We start from the raw sequence: 20,061 nt of genomic DNA, 5'->3' as shown, positions 1-20,061 counted from the left end.
TTGTTGTGATATGGCACTCTGTGTTAGCCCTGCCTGATGACCTGTCCTGGGTCTGTCCTTCCTCTCATCCTATGGCAGCTGGGATTGACTCCCGCCCGCTGCTGACCCTGAACTGGATAAGCAAAAGAAGAGAAATGAATGAGGATGTTTCCCTGAGATGAAGCAAATCAGCTGTAATTCATTTACAGTTTCATTGATTTTATTTCTTTTGATTGATGTTTATAGTAGAAGTTAAATATACAAAGGATTGCTAAACGAGTCCATGTGCCTTAACCATTTACACAGGAATAAATAACTTTTGAAATGAACTGACATGAACTGATTTCTATTATTTGAAAGTGACAGAGATAAAGTGGTACACCGCTTCCATGTCGTCAAACAAGCACAGGCGCTGAGCTGTGTTATGTAAAGTGAAAACTGTAAGACAAGTACTGTTCCTTTTTCTTGCCTCACTATAGACTCTTACTGCTGATATTCAGTGTGGCATGCAGCTCCCCGGGCTCATATCCAAGCAGGCCTTGCAGGTTGCATACGAAGCGATAGACGTAGCGTTTGCCAGCTGTTTTGCGAATAATGTTCTTGTCATAGTAGTAGCGCAAACCACGGCTCAGCTTCTCATAATTCATCTTAGGTTTGTTCTTCCTGCGACCCCACAGCAGTGCCACCTGAAGAAATAATCCACATGTAAACAGCAGCAGAATAAGCCTCATGTTTCCTTTTTATGACAGCAAACATGATGATTTCTAAGTGACAAACAGTAAAGCAGTAGTTAGCAATGTCAGCTCACAGAAGAAGGTTCTTTGGTGCTTTTATTGCAGAGTGGAACATGTGGAGGTTACAAATATACCATTACAAAGTGAAAAATGCCCTAATTGAAACGTGGTCCTTCATGCTCTACTCATGCAGGCATAAATCCTGATATGATGTGAACTCAGCATTAATGACCTCGTCAGGATCCGTCAGTTTGAACTCCCAGCCATTTCCTGTCCAGCTTATACACGACTGACAGCTGCGGTCTGTCAGAAGCTCCAGCAGAAACTGCCAGAGCTGAATGGGTCCACTGCCTATTGAGACATGACAGAACAAATGAGTATGCTTACCTCATGGCTACATCTTATCGTTTACCTCCTTCAGCCACTCTACTCACCAGTGTAGCCAGCAAGAACTGCTACTGGTATTACAGCTGTCTCCAGATCAGTTTTGCTGCCTGCACATTCCCTGAAGTTCCTCTGCTGCTGAGGTAACATGAAGACATTTTCAGACATGCTCTCTTCCATTACTGGCTGAACATCATGGTGCGGAGCAGCCCATAATCGAGTGTCCACAGCGGCAGAGTCATCCCCGGGAACACTCTCCACTTCTGAGCCTGTCCCTGGACGCACATTGGAAACAGAATCAAGTGATCTCTGCCAGCTCAACTGAGTGGTCCTGTCAAACTGTAGATTAGTCTACAACCTTCCAAAAATGAGCTGATGTAATAAAGTAACTAAAATTAACTACCTGAAGAAGAGAGCTTTAATGCTGAGCACAGTCCAGAGGGAGGACACGGCAAAGAACAGAGGGCGACTCAGACCATATGTACACAGGTGGATGGAAACACTGGGGAACACAGCTGAAACTCAAAGACAATGCAGAGGAGATAAGTAACAAATAAAATAAGACAGGAAGTAACGATCACTGAGTCCAGGACAAAGACACACAAACTTCAACACAAGTAATGGGGAAACCAGAAAACCACAGAGACAGGACACAGAGATGTCCACACACGACTGGGGACACAAGAAGGGAAATATTACATAACAGAGACACCTGTGCTCAACAAGAACATAACTAAAGATCCAAATACACTGCTGGAGGATAATGAAAGGATAAAGGGAAATAGCAACCATTTTCCTAAAGAGCCATACTAAAACACAAGTGATCCTCAAAAACTCACAACCCTGGCTCCAAGACCCATCGACCATGAAATGATTATTATATTCCACGTCAGCTGTAAGTCCTCTAACTGCAAAGTGGATGTGTTTACGAGCCACAGCACCCATCAGCCCTCATAAGTTTCCAATGCTCTGCTCACTCAGTGAGCTCTCTGGCATTAACATCAGCTCTAAAAGTGTATGTGGCTCACTTACTTTTGTCTATATTGGGTATTTTTCCCTTTGTGGAGCAATTCTGACTGTAATGCTTTTCATTCAACTGATGACTCATTATCATGTGATCGGTCTCACCTCCATTCCCTCGTATTTCCTGCAGCGGGGCTGCAGAGCTAATGTTGCTGCTGCCACGTTGTGAATAGGCTGGATAGTGGCCTCCATGCTGCACACTCATTGGTTCCAGATCGTGGAGGTCTGAGCTCTCACTGGGATGATACTGGTAATTATCTCTGTCTGAGCATCCCTCAATCTCTGAGTAATTTTCTGAAGGAAACACGACAATATCATAGTTATAATAATGCAACAACAAAAGTCTCAAGCTTGCAGTTGGGCGGTGGGTGCAGACGTCTAATGAAGAAGAGCAGTCACATTCACTCAAATGACAATGGGCTTTATTCACAATCAGTATGAACGCACCAATCTGTGAGTGAGCTATGCATACAGTTTACTCTGTTCCATATATCACTATATCATTTTTTTAAATTGATGATAGTAATAGTGTCAAGTTTGAAGCAGTTCTACTTGTTTTCATAGTCCAAACATATACAGGTGGTAGTATGTGGTGTTGCTCAGCACATCTATTCAACACTGTCTGAAATGCCATATAATGACCTGATGAAGCTTGCTGAGAGAAAGGACTGTGCAAAGAAAACTTTAAAGAACTGACCATTTAAAACTTCAGAGTTTTGAACTCTGCGCCATTCTTGTGCAATGATAGAAAACAATGTGGCTAGAAAGCTAATTCTGTGCTTTTCAATAAGAGTGCTATCACCTCTCCTCATGGTCTCCAGGTGCTCCCACAGGATTTCTCCTGCAGTGGAGTCAGACAGCAGGCCCAGGAAAGCCTCTTGGTCAAGACCACACAGCTCGCTGCCATCCAGACCTCTGAGGTCTGAGCCCAGGCAGCAGAGCCCAAACTCAGCCCGGCACCAGTCCAGCCAGTGGTTCACCTCCCACTTCGACCACAACCTAGGATCTAAATATACATGCACATGCATAAATAATAGACTCGGCAACACGTGACACTAATCAAAGCTCCCACTCCCATTATACCCTGTGGAAAGTGACAGCTGATTCTCTCCTGAGTGAAGCCTGCAAAGCTGGCTTTCACAGCCTGAGTGAGGACCTCCTTACTGGTTGGGGTGAGGGGGGGGACCTCTAGGACATCAAACTCTGGAACAGAAGTTATGTTTACTCTTTACAACACATTAAAGACGACCTCTCATAAAAATATTTCACAACTCTTTTTAGATGGTCAATTATTCCATACATGGTATAATAAAGCTAATCTACAGAGATTAAGTTTATTATGATGACATGTTCATGTATGTATGAGCTACAGAATTAGAATATAAGTCACAGTTATGCGCAAAAGTCTTGAGCCGTCCCTCTCTTTTTTATTTCTAAGGACCCAGACTTTCTTTAAGGTGATGCTTTTAAAAATGTTTCTTTGGACATTTGCTCATTCTCAGTCTGGAACATGTTTAATTTAATTACATTTGATTTGATTTATATAGCATCAAATCACAACAACAGTCACCTCAAGCCACTTTAAATTGTAAGGTAAAGACACAATAATATACAGCAAACTTGTACCTCACCATTTTCAGATGAACTTTTTGTTTGCCACAACAAATTTTAAATTGTCTCTTCAGGCACTTTGTTACCAGCAGCCTGTTGAAAACACAGTTTTTTGTCTTTTCTTGGTAACTTGGTATATCTCAGCATGGTGTGCAGCGTGTCAGACAAATTAAAGTAGAGCCCAAAAGAAGAAGTGGGTGGCCTCGAAAGAAAAGACGGCAGATGAACAATGTCTGAAACTCGTGTCCTTAAGAAGAAAAAGCAAACTCCTGACCCAGGACCTTCATCTGACCCATCTGCTGTTCTGGAGCCAGAAGGATGGCTGTCTAGCATGCTGATGAAGTATCATAGAAATTAGACTGAAAATCAGTGGCAGCAGGTCTGATGGAGGAATGAAGCCCACTGTGGACATTGATTTAAATCACCATCAATATGTACTCTAATATGCCCGCAGTCATCTTTAAAATGCAACGAGGCTCTGTCATGGTTTGGGGTTGGTTTTCAGACAGTGGTGTTGGAGGTTTTGTCAAAATCGATGAAATGATGAATTCAGAAAAGTATCGTTATGAAAATAATGTCAAACACACCATCAGTGCAGTGAAAGCAGAGCTGGATAGAAGAACACACAGTGGAGCACCATCGTTCATGGGCCGGCTTCCCCAGAGCTCAACATCATTATTATTATTATTATTATTACTATTAAAACAGTGTGGGATCATCCTGACAGAGAACAGAACAGAAACATCCAAAGAAGAGCTCTGGAGAACTATTCCTGAAGATATGACAGAAAGCTGCCTCAGAGTTCAGGCTGGGCTGAAGAATAAAAGTCTCACACCTAAAACTAATCTTGAAGCTGGTTAAAATTGTACAAACTCGGTTTTTGCCTGATGTGCTGTATTTCCATGTAGTTTGCATGTTTCAGTAAATCACTGCATCGATATCCCCATTTTTCTAGCAACACAGGGAGGGGTGGCTCAAGTCTTTCGCACAGCACTGTATTAGCTGTTTAAAATCTCCCGGTCATTGTCATCACATTAATCAGCCAGTACATGAACTAAATTATTAGAACGTCAACCAAAAGTGATGTGAGTCAGCTACAGGATGCACAGTGAGAGACGCTGTCCTGGTTTGTGTCTGTATGATTCAGGGACTGTTCCACTTTTCTGTCAGTTTGAGAATAAACAAATTATGGACAAATACACTAATAAACCCCTAAAATGCACTTTTTTCTAATATGTTATTGGTTCTATGCTGCTTATAAATGCAAAGGCAAATAAAGTGTTATAATATCAGCCATGTCTAACATAACGTATTAGACATGTTCCATATTTGGCAGACAATAAAAAGATTCAAAGTTAAAATCATTCATTCTGATAAAACACAGAACAGAGAGATGTTGGTGTCTTACCGTAAGTGTTGCCATCCATCTCAGTGTGTGTGAGACTGAGGATCAGGTGGAGTAAATAGGGACCACACGGGGGAATGAGCCTTTAATATAATAGCTGGGAGGGAAGGAGGAGGCAGGCTGTGACTGACAACTGTCAGCCATGGAGATGTGGGAGGGTCAGCAGGAAGAGATTTGAGGTGCAGTGTAAGCCCTCCACATAATACATCAGCGTGTATAAGAATATGATAGAATAAGTACATTTATTTGTATATTAAGAATTTGTTAAAACACACATACAGCGTATGTGTAAGTGAAACTTCCAGTATCTGCTGTGACCAACTACTGAGTCCATAAGCGCGCGTGTGTGTGTGTTTTTTCACTTGCTGGTCCGTTCACAGATGCTGGAACATTTTACTTGAATACAGCGTTTTCCTTTCTCCTCATTTTGCTCCAGTCGTTCTTCAGACAAGACTCTTTTTTGGGGGAAGTCCTTACAAATTGTGTTTTTCCTGCTGTGAATCTCAAACACTCCAGGAGCCAAAAAGTTGATGATAAATGTTTTTTTAATATCACTCTATGTTACACACAAATACAGCTGAGCGTACACACATGTTCCAGAGAGGTTTGCAAAGAGTAGGCACCATCAATGTCTAACAGACTACAGCACAAAGACAAAACATGCTGAGAGGATGTCACAGCTACCGAACTTCAACTATAATAAACACACAAATGAATACATTCAGCTAACATCGTAAAACACTGGACAAGCAGCTGGACAGTGAACATGACATATTCATGTGCTGAAAACATGGGTACATGCTTTTTAGTTACAGTACTGCTAGGAGGCTACACTCTTCCATGGAAGACGTGACTGGTCAGGAACAGTGACAGGACTCGAGCTCATCTGCAGTTCTGCTGGCTTTTGGAAGTAATGGGAATGTAGTCTAGCTCTTGTTAAAGACAGGCCTCAATTATCCTGTAGTGACCAAAAACATTCCCAGCTTTCTCATAATCTGCAGTTAGTGGAGTACCAGTACTACTAGTGCTACTGTAGTAGTATTGCTACTGTAGTAGCACTAGTAGTAAAAATGATAAAAAGGAACAGTACTTGTGATGCGTCCTACAGTTTTCACTCTGCATAAAACAGCTCAGTGCCTAGTAGCACTTGTACAAGTAATACAAATGCTACTGGTGAAGAAAGAAAAATAAAGACATGTAAGAAATTAAAGGAAAAAGAAGTGATGAAATAATTTATTAAGGGGACCCCAACAGCCTTAATCCTTGGCATTGATTCCCACTCTCTAGAAATGGACTAATGGCAGACCTTCCAAAACACATCCTCTCTTTTCAGGATCTGCAACAATCTTTCCCCTTAAAAAGAGAAAAGTGAATCAAAACCATGGAGGCAAAATACCTCCACAGCCCTCAGTGGGGGAGTCGCAGGTTCTGCTTTTTCCTTTAATTTGTCACACATCCATAGTGGACCATTTCAGCTCGAGTTAGCACAGGGTGAACTGGAAGTGGTTGAGGTTGTACAGGGATCATTACTGTAAAGAAATAATGCCACAGTGCACAGTGAGAAGCTACAGGGTTCGTCTCTGGCTGCCGTACCACGTGCTGAGCTACGGACAAGGTAGTTTGGTTTAGCGAGGGTCATCCGGAGCAGCGATCTTCTCCAGACTGGGCTCCATTCCCCAGATCTCCCGGGCATACTCAGAAATGGTGCGGTCACTGGAGAATTTTCCACAGCCGGCAATGTTGTGAATCACCATCTTGGTCCACTCTTTAGGGTTCTGTTAACACAGAGAGGGCGTCACAGGCCAGGTTCCATTTATTGGACCATACTTGTAAAGTGTACATGACCTCACTAGCAGCAGAGCATACCTTGTAGAGCGCGCTGACTCTCTCCTGACATCTGATGTAGTCTTCGTAGTCAGCAAACACCTTGAACCTGCAGGACATAAAAATGTTTCAACAGTGAGCTGCACTGTTCACCCTTTAGCTCGTGTCCAACGCTAACCCTGCCTGGAAAAGTCAGTCACATGATTGCTCAGAGACAGCAATGACACGACATCACTGGAGCCTACAGTGTGAGTTAGAACACAAAGTGCTGACTCGTGAGTTTAGGGACCACCGAGCGCTCACCTGTCATGGTGCATCAGCATGTTCACCAGGTCTTTGAAGAGGCCAGGCTGGCTGGGGCTGAAGAAGCCTCCTGCTATCTGGTCCACTGCCTGCTTCAGCTCGGGGACACGGTTATAGTAGGACACAGCGTCATAGCTGAGGACAGAGTCATCAGATAAAGGGGCGGTGCTTCTGTTTAGTCTTCTCATGACAAAGATGGACACTTCAATCAACTTTCAGCAGCACAATGTGATGGACGCTGACACACAAACAAAAGAGCAGTTTATGCTCCACATCTTGAGCATTGAGCTCAAACACTGAGGTACTAAATCCTCAGTTCCTTCAACACAATAATGGTGAAACACAATACTTTCAACATATACAACAAAACTGCTCAATCTAAAGGTGGAAACGACAAACTTGTTTCATCAAATAAGGCAAAAACACCATCAAGTACAGAGATGCTAGCTGTGCTCCGCAGGACAGAGAGCAGACGGTGGATGGAAGTCACTGCTGAGGTTTCCATGGTGGTAAAGCAGGGCTTTAAAAATCACAACATCCCAGGTGGAAAATACTTTGTTTTATTATTATTATGTGATGATACTGTTCAGCTCCCGTTACATGGTTAAGTTACTTTAGCTAACTGAAGTGTTGAGCAGAGGCCTGGGAGCTCGAGGCTCCTGCGCAGTATCTTTGCTGTTCCCGGGATCTGCTGGAGCCACTCGCCTAGTTTGGGAGTCACGGCACCGAGTGCTCCGATTACCACTGGGACCACTGTTACCTTCGCCCTTCACATCTTCTCTGAGCCCTTGGTACTCCTGCAGCTTCCTTCTTCCTGATGTTGCTGTCATTCTGTATAAGTACATCTAAGGACACTTTGTTTTGTCAAGTATCTATTCTAAGATTTGTCTCCTTTACTAATTTTTCCATTATCACCCTGCATTTGTGTCCCATTCACCTTATAGTTAACATCATTGCTTTTGTTTTACTACGATTTAGTGCTAATTTATTGCTACCCATCCAACTTTCTAACGTTTCTCAGAATTATTCCCAGAAAGGAAAATATTAGTATCATCAGCAAATAATATTAGGTTTGATCATTTAGAAACCTAAATAGACTGGGGCCCAATACTGAGCCTTGGCAGCGTCCACAAGCAGTTTCCATGTACCCAGGTGTAAATTCTCCCATCTTCACAAACTGTTGTCTTCTAGATAAATAACTTCTGATCCAGCTCAGTGTCACTCTCCCTATGCGTTAAAAGTATCGCATTACTCTAAACTGATTACTTTTTTCAAGTAATGAGTAAAGTAAGGGATTACTATCGCCAAAAACGTAATTAGATTACTGTTACTTTCCTGTAAGCACGCTGCGTTACAGCGTTACTAAACTGTGATTTTGTTTGTGAGAGTGTCTCATGACAGTGACGTACGCGTGTGCGACGTCCGTGGTAACAGACGTGTGCAGATCAGCAATGAATAATATGGAGTGATGGAGAGAGTACGACCATGCAGCGTTTAAAGCTTGGAAGTAATCACATTACTTTGAGTTTGATTTGTTGAAAGTGACACAAACATTAGCGTCTGCTGTACACTCTGTGTGGGAAGAAAACTTCTTTCTACAGTGAAAAATTAAACTTCAAATCTGAGCGAGCAGCAAGCACGCTGCCACGGGAATGTGACACTCACAGAGAAACCCCCGGATCCCCCCCACTGACATGACCACTGTGGGCAAACCTCCACCCGCCCCACTCCTGCTAAACACAGACAATAGATTTAAAAGCTGCTGAATCTTTGATTTTATTTATTTTCTGCTGTGTTTTACTTGCATCTATTTGAAAGAGTGTAAACACAAAACATGATTTTATTTTATATGGAGCAAATAGGTTTAAATGTTAAACACATTTCTTCCAGTCAAAGACTGTTGCATAGAATTAAATTTTTACTTGATGCATAAAGTTAAAAGAAAACTAATAAAACAAAAAGAGACTTTTTCATTTGATTCAGTTTTATATGATGGATTATGCAGAAAAAGCAGAACTGGGCTGAAAGGTCTAGTGCCTTATTATGTATCCAGGTTGTGTATTGCGTTTTTAAAATGTAACTAAGTAATAAAGTAACTAATTGCTTTTGAAAATAAGCAATCAGTAAAGTAACTGGATTACTTTCTTGGAAAAGTAATCAACAAATTTGCCACGTGTGGGACTAATAAAGGTTATCTTATCTTATCTTATCTTATCAATTAGTAACCAATTACCATTTTCAAGTAACTTGACCAACACTGGTAGTGAGGCAGTTTGTTGGCTGGTAGTTGGATGGGACCGGTCCCTTCTGGGGGTCGTTGGGGATCAGGACTGTCCACCCTTTAGTTAGCCACTCTGTGCGTCTCTCATTGACTAGCAGCTGGTTCGTTTGTGCTGCCAGACGCTCATGGAGAGCAGTCAGCCTCTTCAGCCAATAGGAGTGGCTCATGTCGGGGCCTGGCGCAGTCCAGCTCTTCATACTAGAGACTCTCCACTGTGATGGTTACTGGGTCCTGTTCAGGGAGGGTGCTGTGGTGTGCTCTTAGATCCACTGGCTGTGAGCATTGCATCCTTCTCCCATATGCTCTTCCAGTATTGCTCCACCTATGGAAAAAGGCCTCCAGCCTTGGTGGTGCTGTTCTCATATTGTCCCCCTGCCACTGAGAGTACACCTTAGATGGTTCTGTGGAGAACAGCTGTTTTTTTTTCTCAGGTTTCTCAAGCAGCTGGCCAAGGCTGTGAATCTTTGGTGGCTGTTTCCAAGGCCTCAGGTCTGGACAGCTTGCTGTACTTCTTAGGCACCTTCTTCATCGCACCTTTCTGCAACTGTAGCTGGCTAACGTCCCTCCATGCTACCTTGATCTTGGCCTCTAGTTTCCCACACACACACACACACACGCACGCACACACCTCTGAACCAAGACCATTTTAAAACTCACCCCTTCTTATCCAGAGCCTCCACATCGTGCACCCTCATACCAAAGATGAACAGATTCTCCTCGCCAGCCTCCTCTGCCATTTCCACGTTGGCACCATCCATGGTGCCAATGGTGAGGGCGCCATTCAGCATGAACTTCATGTTCCCTGTGCCTGAGGCCTCAGTACCTGCTGTGGAAATCTGCTCAGACAGGTCAGCTGCAGGGATGACTGCACAGAGGAGACACATGGAGTACAGTGGAGTCAGCTTTATGTGCTACTGACCCAACAGAGAATGAGCCAACATAAAAGATCAGGTTTATCCAGCTGTACTGTAAATAAGTGATATTATACATCACTTATTTACAGTAAGACAGTATCAAAAACATGTTATTACTCTTCTCAGCCAGTGTGACGCGGTAGTTCTCCAGGAAGATGACTTTAAGGCGATCTCCCACCACGGGGTCGTTATTAACAATATCTCCGATGGACGTGATCAGCTTGATGATCATCTTGGCAGTGTGGTATCCTGGAGCAGCCTAGAAAAGCAGAAGGCACATGCTGGGAAACCAAGATGCTCACCACACCCTTGAAGTTCAAAAACAGGTGTTAAATTAGCAGTGGCTAACAGCTAGCCTCAACTCGTCCAAGACGTGCAGCTCAACTCAATCATGCTCAGTTTTCCTCCAGAGGTGCTTCTAAATCATCACAGTTTCATAGCCTGTCCTGTAACAGCTGTATGTAAACTACAGGTGAATAAACACCACTGAATGAAGCCTGTGTAGAAGAAGAAAGGTCCTGCTTGGTGAGACAGATGTCTACAAGCAGCTTCTCTGATGCAACAACATCCATGTGCAGACAGAGGGACAGCCACGTTTATGACTGACTGTGTCAAAGTGGATAGATAAGGCTGAATTTGATGTAGTGTGAAGTGCAGTGGGGTTGTTCTTTGTTCTGACCACATTAAACTTTTGGGAATATTGCGGCTCACCTTTCCTCCAATCATGATCGTTCTGGGTGTCCACGGCTTGTTGGGCTCATTCTTAATGCCTGGTCAAAGAGAAACGCTTTATTTTGTTTGCTTGTTAAACAGAAGACAAGTCTGGATTCAGAGTTAAAGCTCAGCAGCACCCACGGTTGTACAGTGTGATGATGTGCAGGCAGTTGAGTAGCTGCCTTTTATACTCGTGGATCCTCTTCACCTGCACATCAAACATGGAGCTGGGGTTGATCTTCACCTTGTAGTGCGCTTCAAGATGCGCTGCAAACTTCATCTTGTTCTCCTGAAAGTTCAGACAGAGGGTGTGAAAAGAAGCACGCAAACAGAGTGCATTTTACTTTTGGCATTTTAGGCTCTCACTTGTTTGATTTTGGCTACGTCCCGGATGAAAGCGTCATCATTCACAAACTCCAGAAGCTTCTTCAGCTGGTCCAGGTCACGGATGTAATCCTCTCCAATTTTCTGGAGGTTAAGCAGGTGAGTTAGGCAGGATCTCAAAAAAGGCTTACAACCTTTACAACTTTGGAGGAAAACCAACCAAGAAAGTTCCAAGATGTCTATGCTGAAAGTGTCTTTTCACTTCATCAGCACACTATCACATAAACCAATTCCTCCCACTTCACAGCCTGTCAAACAACTAACCCACCTCAGCGATGACCTCAGCCAGACCGGGGTTGCACATGACCAGCCAGCGCCTGGGGGTGATACCGTTGGTCTTGTTCTGAAACTTCTCAGGGTCAACCTCGTAAAAATCCTTGAACCTGGAAGGAACGTGGAACACCAGTCAGATAAACTTCCAAACATCTTTGTAACATCTTATGCAGCTGGATTCCTACAGGTTTCCTTACACAGTGTTTTTGATGATATCTGAGTGGATACGGGCCACTCCGTTGACAGCGTGAGAGCCCACAATACAAAGGTGAGCCATGTTGATTTTCTTCACATCTCCTTCCTCAATCAGGGACATTCTAGATATGCGGTCAGTGTCCCCTGGGTAAAGCTTCGAGATGCGCTGGAGGAGTGAAGATAAACACTCTGAGATTACTCACCCTGTGCGTATACAAAAATGTTTCATTCTTCAAGAACGAACCACGTTTTCTCTGCTCACAAAGCTTTTCGGGCACCTTATTGCCTGAAAAGCTCCAAAATGACAAGCTCCCCTCATACCTCCAGGTGCCTCCTATTGATCTCGTAAATGATCTCGAGGTGTCGAGGCAGCAGGTTTTGGAAGAGGTCAACGGGCCAGCGCTCCAGTGCCTCAGGCAGCACGGTGTGGTTGGTGTAGGCACAGGTACGGATCACGATGTCCCAGGCCTGGACACAGGCAGCTAGGTTAGCCTTTAAGAAACTGTGCTAAAGAAAATGTGAACCAATGTGAAAGCACTTTTTCATCCAGCTGATCTGTGACTTGGTTTGACTTGGTTGCAGAGGTTAGCACTAAGGACACAAACAAACAATGAGACTGAACCCCGGCTGAAGAATCCTAGACAGTCTATAAAACACGGACTGATCAGCGTAGCCAGAGTGACTCCTACTTCTTACTTGCAGAGCTCATTAACGTTTTTCCAGTGAGTTTATGGTCTCCAGCTCAGTTTGAAGTCTTGAATACACATTAGGGTCCCACAGACTCACTAAAGAACGCACACTGGATGGAAAAGTTAAGAGTTTGCGATGTGATACCTTCTCCCAGGGCACTTTCTCAATGTCCACCAGCAGCCTCATCAGTTCAGGAATGGCCAGAGCAGGGTGAGTGTCATTCAGCTGGATGGCCACCTGCACATGGAGAGAAAACAGAACACTCGTGATCATCAGTTTTAGGAGAAATCAATAAGAGAAAGTAAAAAACAAAAGAGAAGCAAATAAGACAGATTGACGGCACGCTCACTTTGTTTGGCAGTGTGGAAAGGTCTAACCGCACAAACTCTGTGGAGCCGAACTTTGAGGCTTTGAATCGACGGATGATGTCCTGAAGAGTTGCAGCTACGACAAAGTACTCCTGCTTCAGACGCAGCTCCTTCCCTTCAAAGAACTGAAGCAGAGTATGAAGAGCTGTTACACCAGATCTCAATGCTTACAATCAATCTGCTGCCGGTACACCCGCTGACATTATTATCGAAGAAGCACAAAAAAAGAGAGCAGCTCAGGAGGAGGAAATCATCAGGCCAAGATTAATCAGCTTGCTGAAGTGGACACAGGACTGGAGGCTTAAGTTTAAAACCATTAAACAGCTTTCAATTTGGCATTTGATCTGCCTTTTGGAAGAAATGTAAATATTACATCAGTAAAGAAAGAAACAAAGTAGTACACTATGTTGCTAGAAGTATTCCCTCACCCTATCCAGATCATTAAATTCAGCCGTTCCGATCACTTCCACGGCCACAGGAAGTGATCGGAAGAATGTCAAACAGAAGTAAAGTAACATAGCAGGAATAGCAATAAAGGGTATAAAGTAAACATCATCAAACCAAGTATGTATATAAACACACATCAGCTGATTGTAACTCAAGGTCATCTTGGTGCCTTAGAGACCGAACACTAAACCTACCAGTCCCAGGCCGCCCAAACCCCCCTACCCGAGTTCTGTAAGCCGCATCTTTAACACAGGATCATCTTTGCCCTTCTGATTAGTTTCTTAGCAATGACCAGTGCATACACTAAGAGACGTTTTTGTGCCCTTTGCAGACCCTGTGCTTATTTCCAAGTCCCAAATGCAATCATTGCAGGAGTTGGGTCAATCTTAACTTTTAAAGCACTGGACAGATATGTAAAAATGTCACCTGGCACGGGGATAAACACACTCCTAAACCTTAAGGAAAGCCCACAAGAGTTGGAGCTGCTATAGCGGCAGAGGGTGGGCTGACATCATATCGAACTCTACGGATTAAGAATGGGACGTCGCTGAAGTTCATACATGTGTGACAGCAGATGAGCAAATACTCTTGGCAATATCATGCACTGCACCATCCACCAGCTCATGTGAACTAAGCAACAGTTCAAATAAAGAAGTGCAGCTGTAAATCCACTCACATTGTCGTTGGGGTAGAGCACTCTGGAGATGTTCTCAGCAAGGTTTCTATCGAGCACAGCTTGAATGTAGCCTCCAACATTAACTGTGGGACAACAGCAAGAAGAGCAGTCCATGTCTGCTGGTTCTGCTTTTCACAAAGTGTCATTCCTCAGAGAGATGTGAGCAGAGGGCAGTACTCACAGTCTTTCAGGTTAAAGTCACAGGGCGCCTTTGCAGACCACAGCCTCATCGTATTAACTATGTTGTTTCTGTAGCCGGGGACTGGAGTGTCATAGGGAAGAGCCAGAACCACCTGGAAAACACACACACACACACACACACACACACACACACACACACACACACACACAATCATTTCTCAGTGTTTAAACTACAGTGTGCTGATTTACTGTCAGGGATGATGTCACAGACCACAGGACAAACCAACCAGATTGAGATGGGGCTGCAGGGTGAATGCAAACCATGCGTCCCAGGTATCATTACAGGGAATGTGAGGGAATACCACAGTGCAACAGTTCCTGGGTTCAGACTTTTTCAAGCAAACTGAGCTGTTCATCTGGGAAACATCTATCCTTCACATATTCCTGAGGCACAGAAAGTGAGCTGGAAGCTATCAGAAAGCATTCATATGTCTTACTGTTGTTTGCATTCAACCTTCTCTGATGCAGAGAACAAGTGACATGACTCTCTCCACCCTGCATTCTTCTACTGCCATGGTCATTACTGGTGAGTCTAACCACATCTGAAGATTACGGTGCGTCTTTGTCCCACTTTCCCCAAATCACTCGGCAGACTGACGTCCCTCACTGAGCCTGGTTCTGCCGCAGGTTTCTTACTTTTAAAAAGACGTTTTTCCTTCTCACCGTCACCAAGAGCTCACACGAGTTTTCTGACTGTTGCGGTTCTCTCTGTATTATCATAAGGTCTTCAACTTACAATACAAATACACAAATGTGTGATTTGGCACTGTACAAATCAAGTGGGAAAAAGTCTTGCTGGACACAACATTACCAACCTTTCAACTGTATATCAGCTGTGCAACTAAGTGGTAAATGCACTGGTTCTTATGTAGCACTTTTCTACTCTACCCGAGCACTCCAGGTACTATATTACTCACCTCATTCACACCAGCACTTTTTTTCTATGCTTTTTCTACATAAGTGCTACTTCACACTGTGATGGATACATCAGAGAGCAACTTGGGGTTAGTATCTTGCCCAAAGATCTTTGGCATGCTGACTGAAGCACCAACCTGTCGATTAACAGAGGACCTGCTCTCCCTCCTCCTCCTCGACCCCTGAGAGAGACTACAGACACAGAACTGACCTGCTGCATGCAAATGTTACTAATGCATACAGTTCCAGTGCATTTAACCTGATCCAGCCACTGTTTAACTTAATTTTTTAAACTACTATAACCAAAGAAAAAAATGTGTCTATTAGATAATTACAGCAAGTTGAAGGGCGTGTCTTTATCCTGGCTGTATCCTAGTTAAACTGTGTTTGTTACCCAATAGTAACAATAATAATAGTAGTATATGCACAATTAGAGGTGTCAAAGAAAATGTGACCGTCTCAGTCATTTCTAATAACAGCGTACAGTAACGACCTGGTACCAACCTGCGTGTCAACCCACTTCACTCCATCAGCTGTGTGCTCCACACGGCCATAGAAGTGGACGGGGCGCATGTACTCGGGCCGAGCCTTCTCCCAGGGATTCCCATAACGCAGCCAGTCATCTGCTTCTTCTACCTGTGGAAATACCAGATGGCACACACAGAGCAGCATGCAAGCAAGTCAAGGTCGGGCTTTCCACCTCCGTCACCCCCTGTGGAAATTTCTGATGCCATCTTCCTGTTTAAAACCAGTTAAAATATGAAAAAGTCCTGCAAAGTCTCACATTTGAGCACACATTAAAAAAAAAAAAAAAGTGCAAAAGACAGCTAGTGATGATTACTGAATGACATATAGCTGAATTACACATTACTGCAAAAAAACAACATGTAAAACACTTTAACATGAAATTCTGGTTCACAAAAATGAAGAAAATGACATTTTCATCTGACTTTCATGCTGCTTATATGACAAAAACTACATCAGCAGACCGTCCTGTCCAAACACAGCAAACTCTGGAGTTTAAAGACGGTACTCTGACTCCATTTCCACTAAGACTACAGGGTGAACAGACGGTCCATCAAATTCTCTCACTTTGCCACGTTCTGTGCTCCGAATAATCCTCCTAATAATCCTATTAATGCTCCTTTTAATCAGCATCACCTTGTGTAAACAATTTGTAAGCAAACTGTGATGGGTCCATCATGCAACACCCTCTGTTACCATCACAGAGGATGCTTTTATTGGGCTAATCTTATTTAGTATGACTAGTGCAAAGGTGCTTTAAGTGCACACACAGCACTGGGTGGACATACCTGCCAGCCGCTGACAATTTTCTGGTTGAAAATGCCGAACTCATACCGGATGCCATATCCATAAGCAGCCAGACCCAGAGAGGCCATGGAGTCCAGGAAACAAGCTGTGGAAACAGGAGGACTGTTAGACACGGCTGTGCTTCACATCACCATTTGTCAGCAGCCAATCAGGAGCTCACCAGCCAGGCGTCCAAGGCCTCCATTGCCTAGGCCGGCATCTTCCTCAATGTCCTGCAGCTCCTCCATGTCCAAACCCAGCTAGAGAACACGAGCACACACACAGTAAAGGTGTGGATTAGCTGTGAGTACTGCAGGACAGAGCTGTTAACTGCAATGGACATTAGAGCTTCACTGTCTGACAGTGACGCATCAGTGTGTGCTCCAGCACTGGGCCTCAGAAACACGCCGTCTAGACACAGAGTGCAAAAGTCCCTGAAACTAAACTGAATGTGTTGACAATACAGAGCTGTGAACACATTAGTGATGTTCATATAAATAAACTGGCCTAAACCTCTGACACATATGCAGACATTGGAGGGGAGGGGGGGGGGGAGAGAGAGAGAGAGAGAGAGAGAGAGAGATCTCTACTTTTGCAAGACCCTGAGAAAGACTTTATTCCCCTGCCATTATCGCACTTCCATCATTACCTGTGAAGCTGTCCAGAGTACAGCTGCTGCTCACAAGGGTAGGCCTTGTGATGACTGTAACCCCTTAAACTAAGAACTTTCTTCAGATGGTTGTCACTTATATAAAAACTAAACTGAATTAAAAACAGGAAGTCAAAAAAAGTATAAAACTATAATATCTCTGGTCATCCCTCTCACTTTATTCAGCCATTGCTTGAGGAAGCCTCTCTGCATGTTTGATACACAAAGCATTCAGATTCCACAGCACACCCAGTGTGGGTGGATTTGATTTCATTTCTGTTGGAAGCGTGCCATATTACTCTCACCTGGTATGTGGCTTCATCGCAGGCATTCTCCAAGGCCAGGTTCACCATGGTGTTCTGCAGAGTACGGCCCATGTAAAACTCCAAGGAGAGGTAGTAGACACGCTGCAAGAAAACAGAGCAAAATGCCTTTTTACTCCACTTCCACCTGATCCTGAGCTGCTGTACTTTGAGTTTCCTTTCAGTTATTGCACTTTTACACATTTTTTTTTTAAACATTTGCAAAGGCAACAACACAAATATGACTGGATGAAACTCTGAAACAGAGACAGGAGGTTATTGAGAATAAAGCACACAGTATGTGCCCCATGGCCCGGCCACGTGATCTGCAATGACACCATTTCACTTCAGAGAAGTGTACAAATCTGGTACAGAGCACAAAGCTTCTGACATTCTGATACGGCTCCAGCATGAGAAGCATGTGTAGACCAAAGTGAGTGAGACATGCAGAGGTCAGCAGGGTAGGTCACACTGGCATGGCTCCTTCGTTCTTTGTCACAGCATATGTATCGTCTAACACTGACCTCCATGTCTGACATGTCCAACTGAGCACCACTTTAAGAGCGCTGGAGTCAGCAGCACATTGACTCAGTGTATGGAAATGTGACAGCTGTTTCAAGTGCACCACGCCACACGGTCACAGGAAAAGTCACCAGAGTGCAGCAGCTGAATGCAATACTCACCCTGAACCTCCAGTTCCAGAGAGCCGGAACTTCTTTACTGAAAATTCAATGAATCATCATCATCATCTAACATTTTACATGCTTTGAAAAGAATCACTTCATACTTTTATGCACAACAGATCAGCATCTTTTGACTATGAAGGCCTCCCTGAAAGCCAGTCAATAAGCAGGAGGACAAGACACAGCCGTCTGAACAGCCAGGCTGGAGCACAGCGGGGTCTCGGGCTGTGGAATTGATATGCAGTCTTAGTGACGCAGTTATCAGAGCTGTGGACCCGTGAGGGCAGCCCCCTCCCCTCCTCCGGGAACCCCAGCCGAGCAGTGGCGAGCTGACCCGAGTAGGTACTAATGCAAAAGGGGCTATGCAGCAGCTCTGAGGGCTCAGTTCTCGCTGCCTGCTCAAGGTCTTTAGGTCATTTTGCGCTTTGGTGAGAGGAGAGGGGGTGGAGGGATGGATGGAGGACATGTGTTTACGTGACCTATGTCTGGTTGGCCCCAAGCCCGCCGGTGTGGACGCATATGAGTGAGCGAGGTACAGCAGAGGTCAGGTGAAGGTGAGAGAGCTGCGGATGAAAGCGGCACGTTACGTAACATCTCATAAGAGCGGAGCTGTGGGGACACACACACACACACGACTCACGGTCAGAGCGAACGTGACTATAAATGGATACGAAGAGCAACGCTGTCACGGCCGCAGCCATCACTGCTGACATCCGCATCGCGAACCCGCATCCCCTCCCTTCCCCCCAGGCCTCCGATCAGCCGTGCTCGACTGCGGTACACCCGGCTGCTTACTTTGGGATCCTTCTCGTAGTAATGCTGCTGCGTTCGGATCCAGCGGCCCACCAGGTGATCTCGGACCGTGTTTGCCAAAGCGAAGTAGTAGTCCCGTTTGGTGGCCACATTCCGGTCCTTAACCAGGGTGAAATGGAGGTGCCGGTTGAAGTTAGTTTTTAGGTCCGCAACGTTCTCCACCCCGGCCAAGCCCCGCACCGAGATCTGCTTCCTCCTGTCTTGGTCTGTCAGCGGCTTAGCCATCTCTGTGCTCCCGGAGAGTGACCCAACGCGTCGTTGCTCTTCTTCGGCTTTGCGTTGAACACACAGCCGGAGCCTAGCGATGCTCCAGCCTCTTTAATATGTCACGTACAGCTGAGAGCGTCAGGACGGAACAGCCAAACAGCTTTTCCGGTCGACAGTTTCAAAATAAAACTCAGTATCATCAGGTAGCGACTTGGAAGACTATCGTCTTACTGTCCGGGCTCCACGAAACTCTGTAAACAGTACTTTTTCTAACTTCCAGTGTGACTTTAGAAGCTAGTCGCACAATAAGAATAAAACATATTTGGTGCGTCTATGGGCACATTGAAAGCTTTAAACCAGAGGCAGAAAGATCAAACCAAGAAGAAATTTGAGTTTAAATTCAGTGTCATAAACTGAACAAGTACCGAGTTTTCTCTCTCCAAGGTCAGGTGGTCAGGGTTGCAGGAAACCTCACCTTCAAGTCTTCAGGCTAATCTCATCACGTGACCCACAGTAAAACGGTTTACATGTAATCAGAATCAGAATACTTTATTGATCCCTAGGGGAAATTATTTTTCGTTACAGTGCTCCATTATAAACAAATATTAACAATAATAATATGAAGTAATCAAATTATAAATTACCCAAATGGCAAAGATTACAAATGAAAAACAGATTAAATTGAGATTACATGGTTTAAACTTTGAATAGTTCAGAGGACAGAGCTCTCTTTGAGTAAAATTCCACAGTCCAATCCAACTCATCTGTAATCCTG

General features: G+C 44.3%; 2 protein-coding genes across 2 annotated transcripts; both read right to left on the bottom strand.

Moving 5' to 3' along the window:
• Positions 1-442: 442 nt before the first annotated feature.
• Positions 443-5,163, bottom strand: LOC100708314 (protein C-ets-2-like). Its single transcript, XM_025906144.1, has 7 exons — positions 5,140-5,163; positions 3,204-3,323; positions 2,923-3,126; positions 2,226-2,414; positions 1,148-1,372; positions 946-1,064; positions 443-665 (listed from the first exon to the last, which is right to left on the bottom strand). The coding sequence occupies exons 1-7, from the start codon at positions 5,156-5,158 to the stop codon at positions 453-455; spliced, it is 1,089 nt and encodes a 362-aa protein (XP_025761929.1). The 5' UTR covers positions 5,159-5,163; the 3' UTR covers positions 443-452.
• Positions 5,164-5,663: 500 nt separating this feature from the next.
• On the bottom strand, positions 5,664-19,304 carry pygmb (phosphorylase, glycogen, muscle b). Its single transcript, XM_003459709.4, has 20 exons — positions 19,062-19,304; positions 17,587-17,688; positions 16,814-16,892; positions 16,635-16,738; positions 15,826-15,957; positions 14,387-14,498; positions 14,206-14,288; positions 13,064-13,207; positions 12,859-12,951; positions 12,346-12,492; positions 12,027-12,190; positions 11,825-11,939; positions 11,539-11,640; positions 11,314-11,461; positions 11,170-11,228; positions 10,576-10,717; positions 10,202-10,409; positions 7,264-7,398; positions 7,003-7,069; positions 5,664-6,911 (listed from the first exon to the last, which is right to left on the bottom strand). The coding sequence occupies exons 1-20, from the start codon at positions 19,302-19,304 to the stop codon at positions 6,762-6,764; spliced, it is 2,529 nt and encodes an 842-aa protein (XP_003459757.1). The 3' UTR covers positions 5,664-6,761.
• Positions 19,305-20,061: the final 757 nt, after the last annotated feature.

This window comes from Oreochromis niloticus, linkage group LG3 (genome assembly GCF_001858045.2).
Source record: "Oreochromis niloticus isolate F11D_XX linkage group LG3, O_niloticus_UMD_NMBU, whole genome shotgun sequence".
NCBI classification, from domain to species: Eukaryota; Metazoa; Chordata; class Actinopteri; order Cichliformes; family Cichlidae; genus Oreochromis; species Oreochromis niloticus.
The sequence above is the reverse complement of the archived record's forward strand: the minus strand, read 5'-3'. Positions and strand labels throughout refer to the sequence as shown.